Source organism: Acinonyx jubatus, chromosome A2 (genome assembly GCF_027475565.1).
Source record: "Acinonyx jubatus isolate Ajub_Pintada_27869175 chromosome A2, VMU_Ajub_asm_v1.0, whole genome shotgun sequence".
NCBI classification, from domain to species: domain Eukaryota; kingdom Metazoa; phylum Chordata; class Mammalia; order Carnivora; family Felidae; genus Acinonyx; species Acinonyx jubatus.
The window spans coordinates 74,958,358-74,972,479 of NC_069383.1; the positions used below are offsets into that span (position 1 = coordinate 74,958,358).

The 14,122-nt window shown below is 35.2% G+C and overlaps 1 protein-coding gene across 3 annotated transcripts in view; it reads right to left on the reverse strand.

The window, feature by feature from the left end:
- Nucleotides 1-1,225: 1,225 nt before the first annotated feature.
- Nucleotides 1,226-14,122, reverse strand: part of ZNF804B (zinc finger protein 804B) — a 516,049-nt gene continuing 503,152 nt past the window's right edge. For all 3 annotated transcript variants that reach the window (XM_027071840.2, XM_053218481.1, XM_053218482.1), the window contains one exon: nt 1,226-13,361. In XM_027071840.2, the coding sequence (XP_026927641.2) occupies nt 9,695-13,361 (3,667 nt within the window). In that variant the 3' untranslated portion in view covers nt 1,226-9,694. The remainder of the gene's footprint in view (nt 13,362-14,122) is intronic.

Below are 14,122 nucleotides of genomic sequence, written 5' to 3' on the forward strand. Positions count from 1 at the left end.
GGAAGCTCTGGTAGTGAAGGTGGGGGAAGGAAGGTTGCAAAAGAAAAAAAGAAAAGAAAAAAAAAACAGACTTAAGGAAAATCAAAGTGCATAGTATCCTAGAGTCGAAGAAAATTATTTCAAATAGGAAGAATAATAAATGCTGTTGAGAATAGATTGACTATTATGGAGTTTGAAAGGGACCTTTCTCAGGAATGTCCTGGTAGGTTGGATTATGATAAATGTGCTCATCTCATGTCCTTATGATCTTATGTCCTCATGAATTTCTTGACATTTGTTTATGCCGAAATTTCTAATATTACTTTACTTCAGCTATTGAGCACACTGAGGCTTCAATTCTGTCAACAATATTGGCTTCGGATTCGAATAATGGAAGTTAATAGGCTTTATGGAATTTGTACAATCCAACAATTTATTTGTATACTTATATTAACATTACATTAAGTCAAGTTAAAGGAATTTTGAGCTTTGACTGGATAATGTCAAATTTGTCCAAATGTCATTGTCCAAAATTGACAGTTTGGTAGTAAATATTACTACATGAGATAAAGATACAATAAAGGTAAATGTTCTGATGAAAAAATGATGCAAAATTATTAGCCCCATCACCCTTTCCACCCATCATTTGATTTTGCCTTTGTTTTGGTCACTGCTGAACAATCCTCCTAACTGCTTAGGGAATGACTAATTTAAAGGGGGAAAATCATGCTCCAGGTATTTCCTAATGATCTATTTCTACAATAAATTTTCTTTATTCTCTTTAGGTCTTGGAAATATGGAAGAAATCAATTTGCTCACAAACTATAAGTAATTAGTGATAAAGGACAAGTGTGTATGAGAACGTCTTGATAATGAATGAAAAAAATCCATGATACCATACTAAGATCCAGCAAATGAGGGCAGAGATTATTTAAGGAGTAACATTTAAATCATATTCCCACACTACTGGTCATGCTTGATTAAAGCAATTCCCTAGTGAGTTGAGTTCTTCTGAGAATAAGAGCTTATTGGGGTTCTTATTTTCAGAGTTTACATTAATATTATTATGAATGTGCAGAATACCATCATGTCCATATTATCAGTTAGAGAATGCATTCCAGAAACTATTTATAGCAGTCTGTTAGAGCATTACTAAGTATTGTTAGTTTTTGAAACAAACAAATGGAAACAGAAAGACTTCACATAGTATTTACATAATAGGTGTCAACAAAGAATGCATCTATAGAACTTTTAAAATCATATTTATTTTTAGTTCAAGGAAACAGCTTTATTTTATAACACTAAAATTTTAAGAAATAGTCTAAGAAATCCCAGCCTTTAAATATATAATATAAATATATACAATAATAAATAAAATGTTAAATGCATTTTAAATTCAGCAGTGTAAAATACAGAATATTTCCATATCATTTTGATTTTGTATTTATATTTTGGTATGATTTTGTTAGAAATGCATGACTAATACTCTTATACCATTAAGCTTTTTATTGAAAAAAATATTATTGCATTGAACTACAGTCCAAGTAATTTATTAAATAACCTAAAAAAAAGCTGCTTTGCATGTACAATAGTGCAATTTACTTAGCCACACTATAATAAAAAAAGCATTTTGTACAGAGAATACAAAATAAAATTATTGGATTATATATAATATTGCCAGACTATCATTCAGTTTAATTACAAAGTAAATACTTTAAATAGGACTGAGTAAGGTAGGAATTGGTTTTAAACAGCTACATAACCAATTTACATTATCAACTATTTTATAATCTCTCACAAGTGGAAGGAACTGAGAGTTTTTAGCATGGTGGAAAGGAAATCTTTCTTAAAGTTGATTGTTCCAATGAGTGAATGTGTTTTGGAAAACACTATTTTGAACTAATATTTCTCTTTTTAACAAAGAGAAAGGTCTACGACAAAAGACTGGAATATATTCATTAAGAACGCACACTGGCATACATAGTCACATGTACACACATACATATTTTGTACATTTCCAATTTGTCTGATTTATGTTTCTGCCAAGATGATCTTGCTATTTCAAAAAGGCAGTGAGGTGCAAAAGGAGGCAGTGACTTTGGGAAGGGAATTAAGAAAGTGGATTGAGAGGTTGCCCTCTGATACAAAGCTGCATAAAATGAAAAAAAAAAAAAGCCCCTTTGGCTTATCTCTCTAATATTGGCTTATTCTAAACCCTACCGATTCAGCCACTGCTTCCATTTTAATAGAGCTTAATCCAACGCACTACAACAATCACCTTCAAATGTCTACCTAATAGAAGCAGTGGATAATATTTTTGCTGGAATGAAATGATAACCTTTGAAAATCCTCTAGACCCAGGTTTATTGGCTGGAGAACTCATATTTTAGTAGGAAACTCCTATCTTTTTGAAGTAGTTTCAGTCAGACTCAAAGAGAAGTAAACTCTTGACTACTATATGGAAGTGGTCACCCACTTGCTTTTTCATAATTTTTCTGTTTCCCAACAAGAGCACAGTTCTCTTCCAGAGTTCACTCATTTAAAGATTCAAAATTAAATCTCTTCATGAGTCCTGCTAAGCCAGAGATAAGCACTAGGCCAATTTTGCCCCTAAGTACATTAGCTACGTACACTGATGTGTGAGATTTGGGTTCTTTCTATTGTGCTTTTAGAAAATTGGATTTGACATCTACAAATTTTTCTTCAGAATGTTTAACCATCTCTCTGAAAACTTCTGGGGCAATTTTCCTGGAAAATTGAAAAATGTACTACCTGTTTGAGATGACCAGCAATGTTATTTCGCTAATAATGAGGCAGTGAACTCACCACGCAGCCTGGGGAGGACATCTGGATGTTTCCTTCATATATATCTAAAACATTCGGATAACACGTGGTACCCTAAAGGCTAGAGCATCTCCATATCTCCAATTACTGTTCCAAATGCTTGGAAAGCATGATGGCATTTAATCGTTTACAAATATCATGGTCAAGTTTAGAAGCTGTGTGACTGCCATCATTGGGAACTGTGCGAGTAAGCAACAACTTCATGCATGAAGGAAATAGCCCAATCCAGCAATATGAACCTGAGTACTTTTACTGATTAAATATTCCATTCAATTGGAAAGCTTTATAGGATTAATTTCTTTGAATATATTTCAATTCAAAGATACTAGGGAGATTCTGTTAAATCCTGGCAGAAACTGAGAAAAAAAAAGTCACCATCAAATCCAGGTTCTATAAATGAAATCAAAACTTTTTAAGGGATAGCTCTGTGAAATATCTGCCTAAGAAAAGACCCTGGGAAGTCAGAGCTTTCCAAATTACTTCCTATTTTCTAATCATCTCTTATGTTTTGTAACATATATAAAGGTGAACTCATAGGGAATATTGAAATACAGTTTTTGAATCCCACTGTATTTTTTCATGCTGAGTTGGCAGGGAATTAAAAAGATGAACTTCCCCAAGTTTCCAGTTCTTCATACAAAGAATTATTTTGTTTAACCATACCCTGACTCCAGGAAGGCTATCTATTGGTGGACTGGTTTTTAGTGTCTAAGAAAAATATATAGTGTGGATGTGCATGTGTGTTTGTACATGTGTGTGTGTGTGTGTGTGTGTGTAAAGATTACACAGACTTTCTTAAAACATTTTCAGCTTTTAATTAAGCACTTATAATTTAAGACAGTTACAAAAAATACTTCAATGAGCCAGAAATGTGAAAGAATAATCCCATGAAAAGAATTACTCCATAAATATTAGACAATGAGTATAACAGACATTTAATGCTAAAAATCAACTATCAAATACTTATGTGAGTGGAAGGAAACAGTACTGAAAATATAATTCATCACAGTGACATTTTTTTAAAGGATCCATTTTAGAATTAAATATATATTTAGAATTCTATTTCATTCTCTTCCAGAGTGTATTTCACTTAAGTAAAAAAATGTTCAGGCCCACACTTACTAATTTTGAGAAAGAGGATGGCTCAGCATATTCTCCATAGCAAGAAAGGCATTTTGAGTATTATCAGAAGGAAAAATTAATCCCAAACTAAGCACTATAAATCCGCAACCTGAAATTTGGAAATTATCCTAGAGGATAATTGAGTAGATCATTGATCACAAGCAAAATTCTAGTAGAACTCTTTTGAAAATCCTTACACATTTTACTGAACCAAATGTACAAACGTACTTGGATATTTCAGTGATGGAGATTTTACAACTTTATACAAACAACTCAGTTTATTAAGGTTTTCTTCATGTCAAGTCAAAACCTACTTATTTGTAGTATCCACTCTCTATGCCCTAAAGAGAATAGAGACTATCTTCCACAAACACACTTCCATGCTACCAACCAGACATGTAAAGTTAGAAGGTTAATTCTCATCTTCTTTCCTCGGCAAGTGTTCTTTTCTTTGGAATACACATAGTCTTTATTTTTCACATGGTATCTACCAGATTTGGTTCCTTAGAATATTAGTTCTATGGGATGGTCTACAGGAAGAAAACGTATTTCTGACATTATTATCTTTGGGAATTCAATCTAGTCTGCCCCCTCTCGTGGAAATGTCTGGTAAAATATCGCTTGTCAAATGGTCTGAGATATGTTGAAGTAATTAAATAACCATGTAACTCAACATTCTCCTGAAGTATATGAAATTGGATTTTTTTCAGTTAATTTTTGTTAATTCACCAAATTCATGTTATTCATGAGTGTGAAAACATAAGATTGACCTGGTCTTAATTAGTCAAATCTGCCATTTGTGGACACACTTCAGTTTGCCAATAGTTCTCTTAAATTGTGTCCCAGAACACTTGGTTTTTCACAAGTGCTGTGTGTTTTCCAAGTTCTAGAAGAAATCTGTCTTCCAATTCTGTATGATTCCTTCAGTACAACCTAATAGGTCAAAATTTGTTCACCAGCCTTTTCACATCATTAGGTTATATGGAGTTGATAATCTACTAAGCCCTTCATTTTATTGATGAAGTTAGGCTGTATGTGTATAAGATTTTTTTAATTAAAAAATGTAGGATCTGACATCTGTTCATGCTCAATTTAACCTTTCAAATTTTGCCCTATTTTATGCTTTTAAAATTTTTTCATGTTGTATTTTGCCATTCACTATATTTGCTATTCCTCTTGGGTTTGTGTTTTTCTCTTTGGTACAATTGTTCCATGATTTTGTCTATGTTTTATGGAGGTTTTTATGACTGAGTGCAATACAAAGCCTCATAACCAATCTCTACAACCCTCTCTCCAGTTTGGAATTAATGCAGGCTTTACTACTCCCTAGGTATAGTTGTTTGGCTATAAAACATTTATCACACAGTGCTGACTATTATCCATAAGGATATTTATAAGACTCGTACAATGTCTCTCTGTAAAATTCCCCATGTATTTTACTATTTTTTGCCCCAACCACAATGTCTCTAGTAAAGCGACAGGTGAGCACTACATGACTGAAGAAATACTCAAGTTTCCATCTTCTTCTTGACTCAGCAACATGTGACAAAATTGATCATCCTCACTTATTTGAATCACTTTCATTACTTGCCTTATATAGTTGTGATTTTTTCCTATGTAACTTGGAATTCCATCATGATCTCATTTCTTAGTACCTTGAACTGTTACATACACCCTTAGAGTGACCTGGGGCTCAGTCTTTAAAACTTTTTCCACCCTACCTACCCCTAATAATAGTATTAAAGCTAATGGCTTTTATATACTTACTATGCATTGATGATTCACAAAAGTGTATGTCCTTTTCACACCTCTACTCAAACTTCAGATCCATATTTCCAACTGCCAACTCAGTATCTCCACTTCTATAATGACTAGACACTTCACACAGAGTATTTAAGCTGATCCTCTCTTGCTCTGCTCCTCCCAGTGTTCCCATTTCAGTTAACTGTAAATCCACCCATGTGCAAAAACTATTACAGCATTTCTAATTTGTCTCTTTCTCTTACACCTTACACTCAATATGAAGCACATTTTCTCAGCCCTGCTTTCAAAATAAATCTAGAGTCTTCTACTTCTCAACATTTCCACCAGACTATTGCTGAGCGAGTCCTTGCCTCTCTTGTCTGCATTCCATCTACTAATTGGCTTCCCTACCCCAAACTTTACTCCCCTGGAGATTATTCACAATGCAATAGCTGAGTGACCCTAGTAAAATCTAAGATGAATCACGTTTCTCCTATGCCAAAATATCCAGTAGCTTCTCACCTCACAACAAAAGCTAGTCATTAAAATGGTGGACAAGATCTTACAAGATTTTGTTCCACAATTATTTCTATGACCTTGTCTCCTATAATTCTCTCCCATGAAACCTTTCCCAGCCAGTGTTTTCCTGTTATTTCTTGAGCATGGTAAGCACACCCAGCAGCTTATTGAAACCTGGTCTTGTCTTAGTCTAGAATGCTCACTCTCTCACATCCTTCAGGTCTTTGCTGAAATAACACTTTCTCAGTGAAGCTTCCCTGGACTACTCTATTTAAAATAGTGCTTTACCTACTACCCCCACCTGAGTCACTTTATCTGCCTTTCCAATTTATTTTCCTTAGTAGCATTTATCATCATCTTTCATAATATATATTTCACTTGTCCATTCTGGTTTTTGTTGGCATGACTCAACTAGAATTAAACTATATGACATTATTTTCATTAGTTTGGATCATTACTATATCCCCAGCAATTAGATTACTGTCTAGGATATGGCCCTAAGTATGTATTTGTTGAATAAGAATGAAAATAAAGTGGACAAATGAGAAATAAAATGCTTTTGTATTTGTACTCTTTGTTCTTAATGTACCAGTTATAGTTACCATATAGTTCCTTTTCATAAAACATTATGCTTCACATTTTATTCATAAATATGCCCACTTTTAAATCAGTAATATCTATATTCAACATTCCTCCCATTATAAAAGTAAAGATACTCCAAAGATATTCAAGCTTCTCTTCTATTCTGCATCTTTTCTCAAGGACAATTGATATCATGAGGGCCTCTTTAAGGAATTCTAGTACTCTATGCTGAAATTCTTTCAAACATGAAGATTCAAAATCATTTGTATTGGCCGGGAAATGATTTTCTTGATATGTTCCAAATTCCTCATCCATATTTGTCTTGTAATATCCACTTTGAAAAACTTCCCGCTTAAGAGAGAAAGTGTAATGAAATTAGATCTAGGTCACACTGCCATTTTGCTTGTTTGTTAGTTTCATGAGATCATCTGCCCCTACCAGTAAGCACTAAGGAGAAGCAAAAATATTAACCTCTTTTGATATTTCCAATAAGTGATATATTAAAAAGACATTAACATAATCTCTGTTCATTTTGATCCACGGATTTATGGCAGTTTAACAATTACTCTGAATGCTTTCCCCATTCAGTTCAGATTGGATTGTTTAAAGGACTAATTTTTTTTCCCTGCTTATTCAATATTTATAATTGTAGCTTTCCTCATGTGATGCTACAACTTTTACAATTTCTCACTCTGGGGTACAAGTTATTTTCTCTTTAAATGGTGATGACTGCTTTACCATAGTTCAAGATAGTATATCCAGTGAACATTTTCATCACTGATGATACAAGACAAAAGTTATTTCCATGCCATCAACTCATATCAATCTATCCTTATTAGTCAAAATGAAGTGCCCAATAGAGGTTCTCTGATATAACTTCTGAGAGATTAAATTGTTGCAAAGACAATTACAAAAATTAATCAGGTACTTTCTTTCTCATAATAGGACTTTTAGTGTACTCCCATAATTACTCTGGCTTGGCTCTATGTGAAATTTGTAATCTGTTTTAGGAAATAGTCATCCACATTAATACATATTTTTTTTAATCGGCCGGGCCATTTGTCATTTATTTTTATAATAAATATTCTATTTATTTCATTTTACTGGATTCACCTAATGTTTATTAATGTTCTTTTATAATGATTTTTATGAAGTTCCCTGCAAGTATACAGAGGATTTTTTGTTTTTGTGTTTTTGCTATTTGATGCCTTTCTTCCATTTTCTATTCTTTTTAGATAAGTTAGACATTCTCGTTGCCATATCTCAGTCAAAATCCCCATCTTGCAAGTTTCTGGTGATACCTAGGAACTATATATTTTCTTTATGTTACAATTTAAAAATGACATTATCTCCTTTCTCTGTCTCTGTCTGTCTGTCTGTCTCTATTACCAGTATCAAAGATATCCTTTCCTACTATTTACCAAGTATTAAGAATTTATCCTCTCAACTTCATTTTCCTCCTCTGTAAGGGAGGAATGATAATATTAGTCTCAAAATACCTTTGTGAAGATTAAATGGAATAATGTAGACCAGGTGCTTAGCCTGACTCTACATAATAGACACACAATATGCCTTCAATGAGGATAGCTCTCTTTCCTGTGAAGCCCAGGCTGAAGAAGATGCCCATTGCCCATCTCATGTAACAGAAGAGCTGATGTCATCATACACACAGTAGATGGCTGATCACTCCATTTCCGCTTAGTTGATTTTCTCTGAAACCCATGTTTATGTGAAACGTGCAGTCACATGAGTTTGTCTTTCATTTTAAGAATATAAAATAATAAATTTAACTGAGGGGCCATTTAGAATAGTGATGCAAGAAATGCAGATTCTGTGGACCAAGAAAACATTTTGAATAAGTTAAAAATATTTAAGATCATTTGCCAAATTACATTAATGGTGATTTTATTCATCACCATTCAATGTGTTTTACTGATATATCTACTACAATTGAGTAAAATGCACAAAATTATTTATAAGATTTTCTCAATAACTATGATGTAAAAATTCTGACATTTCCAAACCTTTACCTCTCTACTTACACATACTATTGGCTGAACCCAGTAAGATTTCTGAGTAGAAGAATAAAGAAAACTTAATATTTTAGTCCCTGTAGTATTTGAAATATTAACCAATATATTTAAAATCTTGAGTATGTTTTATTTTTTATTTTGCATTATCAAATATTAATGCTAGCTTATATATGTTTTCTTATACAAAAATTATTAAACATTCTTAATTTTAGATATTGGTGACTCTTACAGTTACAAAATTTTCTTAACACAGATGTGTATGAAATGAAGATAACCCAGTTTCTCCAGAAACTCCACAATACAATGTGTGTGAAGATTGTTTTTATTGAAGAGTAGCTTCCAACTTGAATCAATCATTTCCTATGAAAATATAAATTATTTTGATTGAAACAGATTATATTGATTGAAAGCCTAGACAACAGTTAACCATAGGAATTATTTCTCTGATATTTTAGTATTGTCTGATGCATACAAACCAAATGTGCAATTCACTCACTTGCTCAACACCCCCTAGAACATACAATATTACGTTCCATTTGATTGTTTTGTAATATCAATGATTTGCCTGAACGTTTTCTGTTATCATTTTATAACATTATATGAGAACTCCTCCAAAGAGACCCTTCATGCTTTTCCCTCTACCGCCCAGAAAGTTATTTTCAATTTGCTCTGTTATTTATGCAAGTTAAAAGATACTCTTAAAATGCTCCTATTTTAGTATTGGCAATTCAGTTCTTACATGTATGTACTAGTCACATTTTGAGTTGGCACCAATATTTTAAATCTTACAATAGTCATACCACTTTAAATATATCATTTTGTAGGTAGTGACAATTTGTTTTATTTATCCACAAGAGGGGCTTCGACACCTATCAGTTCAAGTGCGTTGGTACATTTAAGGCCTCTTTCACTCCGTTTAACTGCTGCATCTGACTGGAGCAAGAATGGTGGCAAAGATCTTGACCTTGAAACACTGGTTGGATTAAAGGATTCAAGTGGATGATAGAAGCCGTGGCTGGGTTTAAGTGAGGGCCAAACAATGCAGGGATCAATGCGGCGGAGGGCAGGGGCTGCAGCGTGATGTGCGGTGGGTGGAAGGGGGCAGCAGTGACCAAATGCAGCGGGTGACCAGCTAAGAAAGTGGGGTGTGCGGGGATGATGGTCGGAGTCAGAGGTGACAACGTGAACGGCGTAAAATGTGGCTGGGAAAGAGGATGTAGGTGAGCTATAGGGAGGGGACCACCATGGGAATTTATGGAGGCAGAAACAGCAAAATGCTGCAGGAAGGTGTGGTGGATGGTGGTGATGGAGGTGCGCTGGTGAACTGGTACCGTCTGGACCGCCGAGGCCGGAGAGAAGGCAGTGGGCCCCGAGGCAGGCACAACTCGAAGATGCTTTGAGAGGAGCTGTTTCTGCACGTGCTGCTGGGCTTGTAGCTGTAAGAGCTTATATTTATCTATTTCATCAGGAGAAAATGTTATTGGCTGCTGAATTAAGGGGGGAGAGCTAGATTTATGGCACACTTCTAATTCATCTTCTACTTTGTCATGCTTCTGCAAAGTTCTGTCAGAGTAAGAGTTTATATTCCCCTCTACGTGATTCATATGCATGCTTACATCCTGTAAGTCAGGATTTATTTGGTCCTCTTTGGTCTCTGTGGAATCAGTAACACCAGTATATCTATTAGATGGAAAAGCACCAGGGAAATCATTTGGTAGTGGGTCACGGCTTTGAATACAATGTTGGACTTCGCTAATTAAAGGTTTTACTGGTTCTTTTGTTGTTGGGTTTTTTTTCATGTTTGGTGACTGTGAATCTGCTACTACATGAATTATACCTTTAGAAAGATGGTTATCGCAATCAGGATCTACTAAAACATGAAAATTGTTTGTCTGTGAACTTTTGACTTTGTCTTTCTCAATAGTTCTTTGAATTGTACTGCCTTTATCAATTCTCTGTTTACTTGTGTTCTGTGTTTTTTCAGACAAAGGCAGTGCGGGTCTGTTACAGCCCAGTGGCGTGAATTGAATTGTGCATTGAATTTGTGAATGAGCCTCTGATTCATTTTCACAATTCTTTGAAGAGACCTCAAAATTAGTTGATTGTTCCTGACACCTCTTGGCTTGCGCTATTTCTAAAAGGCTTTTGGCTGTCAGCGGTGTCCTCTCTCCTGTAATGGCCAACTCTGTGCTTTCTAAAGGGCTGGTAGAACAATTTCTTAGAAGGCAGCTGATATTCCCAGAGTTATACTGCACAGATTTTACTTTTCCTAGGTCACAAATACGAGGGCTGTCCAACGACTCTTGACTTCTCTCGCTTTTACTTAAGCAATAAATTCTCTCTCTTGAGTAAGAGCCCAATCTGCTGTGCTGAGGTCCCTGGCAGTTTGGTGCTTCTTCACTATTTCCGGAACAGGAAACCTGTGAGCTAGAATCACAATGGGTGATTCTCCTGGATTTGGGCCCTGAAAACTGCTGTTGATTTTTGCCCAGTTTATATCTTTCTCTGCACCGAATGTATCTATGTTTTGAGGATTTTTCATTCTTAAATGATTCCCACAATCTGTAGTTGCGGTCTCTCTGTATTTCAGATGGCAGGCAGGTGCTCTTTGCTAACTCCTCAGACACGCAGAGGCAGTTCGGGTTTTGGTGTCTCCCTTTGTGCCTTTCAACTGGGTTGTGTTCTCTTTTACAAAAGTACAGCAAATTGCCTCTGCCCTTGTCGCTGGACTTATGAACTGAACAAGTAGCTCTCAAGCTGGCTGTGCTGCCAGGGTATGTGTCTGAAGGGCTAGAAGTTCGATTCAGAGACAACTTTGGAGAATTTCTCTTATAAGTTTGGTTTCTACATCTAGAAACCCTGCTGGTCATGCTGATGTGGTTCCTATTCACAATTACACTAAAGTCCTTCCCATGATCACTATGACCCCTCACTGGGTAAGGACTAGAATTCCAGGTAAATTGATTTGCATCTTCAAAATCTGAATGAGGATCGCAAGGGATCAGTTTTGGTTCTTTAGTCCTAGAGATGTAAGGAGAAAAAGATAGGCCCTCATTTACATCATTTAGAACTACCCTTTGGCAGCTTTGCCAATGGGTCCTTGAAGGTTCCTTAAGTCCATTATCACCATTATCATTGTTTTCTACACATTTCTTTAGAGAGATATCAAGGAAAGCAGGCACTTCAGGATTTTTCATTTCCAAATCACTTGCACTAAAATTATCTTTACTCATATTTGGCTCAGATTCACTGTAGCCCGAATTACATTTTCTCCGGAAACTTTCCCAATCTGGATTAGCTATCATCATCTTTGGTTTCAGAGATTGATCATTTTCTTGGATCAATTTCTGTTGGTCTTTGATTAAACCTGAGACTTGGCTCTCTATTGTAGTCTTCATTTCTGAGGGCTCCTTAATCAATTCTCTTTTTAAGTCCTCTGAATCATGGTCACTCTTTGTGTTCCGAGAAAGTTTAAAATCAAAATATAATGGGTTGCATCCATAAGAGATACAGGGCTCCGTTTTTGTAAAGAGCAGAAGTTCCGTGGGCCACTGGAGAGTGGTGTGGCCATCCTTACTCTGTACATGGAGAAAAGGCAATGGTTTAGACTTCATGTCATGTGGACATGCTTCTCTTACAAGCCTTGTTGCATTTTTGCCAACTCTTTCTGTTTCATCTAAAGATTTTTCTCTCTTCTCCATTCTGGAGTTGGGATTCAGATGCACTGTACTGTTTTGCTTACTTGGCTCCAGTGATGGAAACTCATCCAGACATTCAAATATCCTGGCATCACTGTGCCTATAAATGTTTGGTGAGCCGGAGGAAGCATTTGCTTGGCATGAGTGATTAATGCAGTTTTCTGAAGTGTTCTTCGGTGTACCTCTAATTTCTTTTTCTCTGCTGCAAGGAGTAAAAGCCACATCTGAAAGATGAATATTAGATTTAGAGAATGAAGCATGAATGCCAATCGAATCTTCCAGTGTTTCATCAATAGAGTCATTTTTGTCTTGCACGATTTGAGAGCTGATGGAAAAGGTATTGTGTAAAACATGTTCCAGATGGCTTGGTGTGATGTTTATATCTTTTTCCTTAGTAAGAGGTACGTCCTCACTTGCAAACCTGCAGCACTTACATTTCTCTGCAGTTTCTTTTGCTTTATAGCTGGGGGACTTGTTACAATCGTGTGTTTCTTCTGTGTTCTCACTAAAAACTGATGCTGAAGACTCTAATTTTAGATGTACTTTTTTGGAAAAAGAAAATGATACTCCTGTCCTGTGATTTGCATTGCTGAGGTCTGAAGATGTCTGTGGTACCCGATTTCCGAATAAATAACGTCTGTCCATTGGTAACTGGTGTCGATTTTGCATGGTGGACCGCTGTTTATCAGAAATGCTTCTGGGGAGATTCTTTCCTTTAAGGAGAAGAGTGCTCTTCATGCACGATACCTTTCTGCCATTCTTAACTGGGAAAATTCCTTGCTGGAGTTGCTTTTCTATGGCTACCCTGGGAGCTTTGTATGCTGGTCCATTTCCAGAAACACTGTAGACACAATAAATATTTAAATGATTAAGACATTAGATTTGAAATCTCATGTATATGTGAACATTTCTTAGTGTTTCTATGATGAGTTATGCTATCTACAAACTATGTCTATTGGAATATCACCATTTCACTGTGTTTATATAACTCAGTATATCTATGTTTCATAGAGGCCATTTCTAAAATGCATCACTTAAATGTGCTCTTTTGAAATTAGCAAGAAGCAATAATAGGTGGATATCTATGCTAGTGCTGCAAAAGAAAATAAAGTACTGAATTTACATCCCAATATATGTCCTGCAGAACCTATCAATTTTTTTGGAAACATAGACTTAACATTCTTTCACAAGGAGTTTTTCAATCAGTGACCTCCCATTAAATAAGAAATAAAATGGAATTAAAAGTCACTTCCAAAGTGTAAAAATATATATTTAATGTCATTTTTTGTATAAGTGCTACCATTTCATAATTTTTGTTGCCTCAGTTTTAAAATTTCTTCATGTTTGCTTACTTTGGAAAAATGTGACTATTTCTTTCTCCATGACTTATCACCATTTTGACCAATTATAACAAATGCATAAAAAAGTAACACACATTTACAAGCCATCTCAGTATCTCAATTATTTGAAATCTTTTTTTTTGCATCTTCCTCACCCAAATACTTTCTTTCTACCTTTCCTGCATACATTTGTTTTACCTTTTAACAGCTTTTGTAAAGACTATTCATTCTGCTGAGCTTAATTTGTGATTCAATCTGAGAA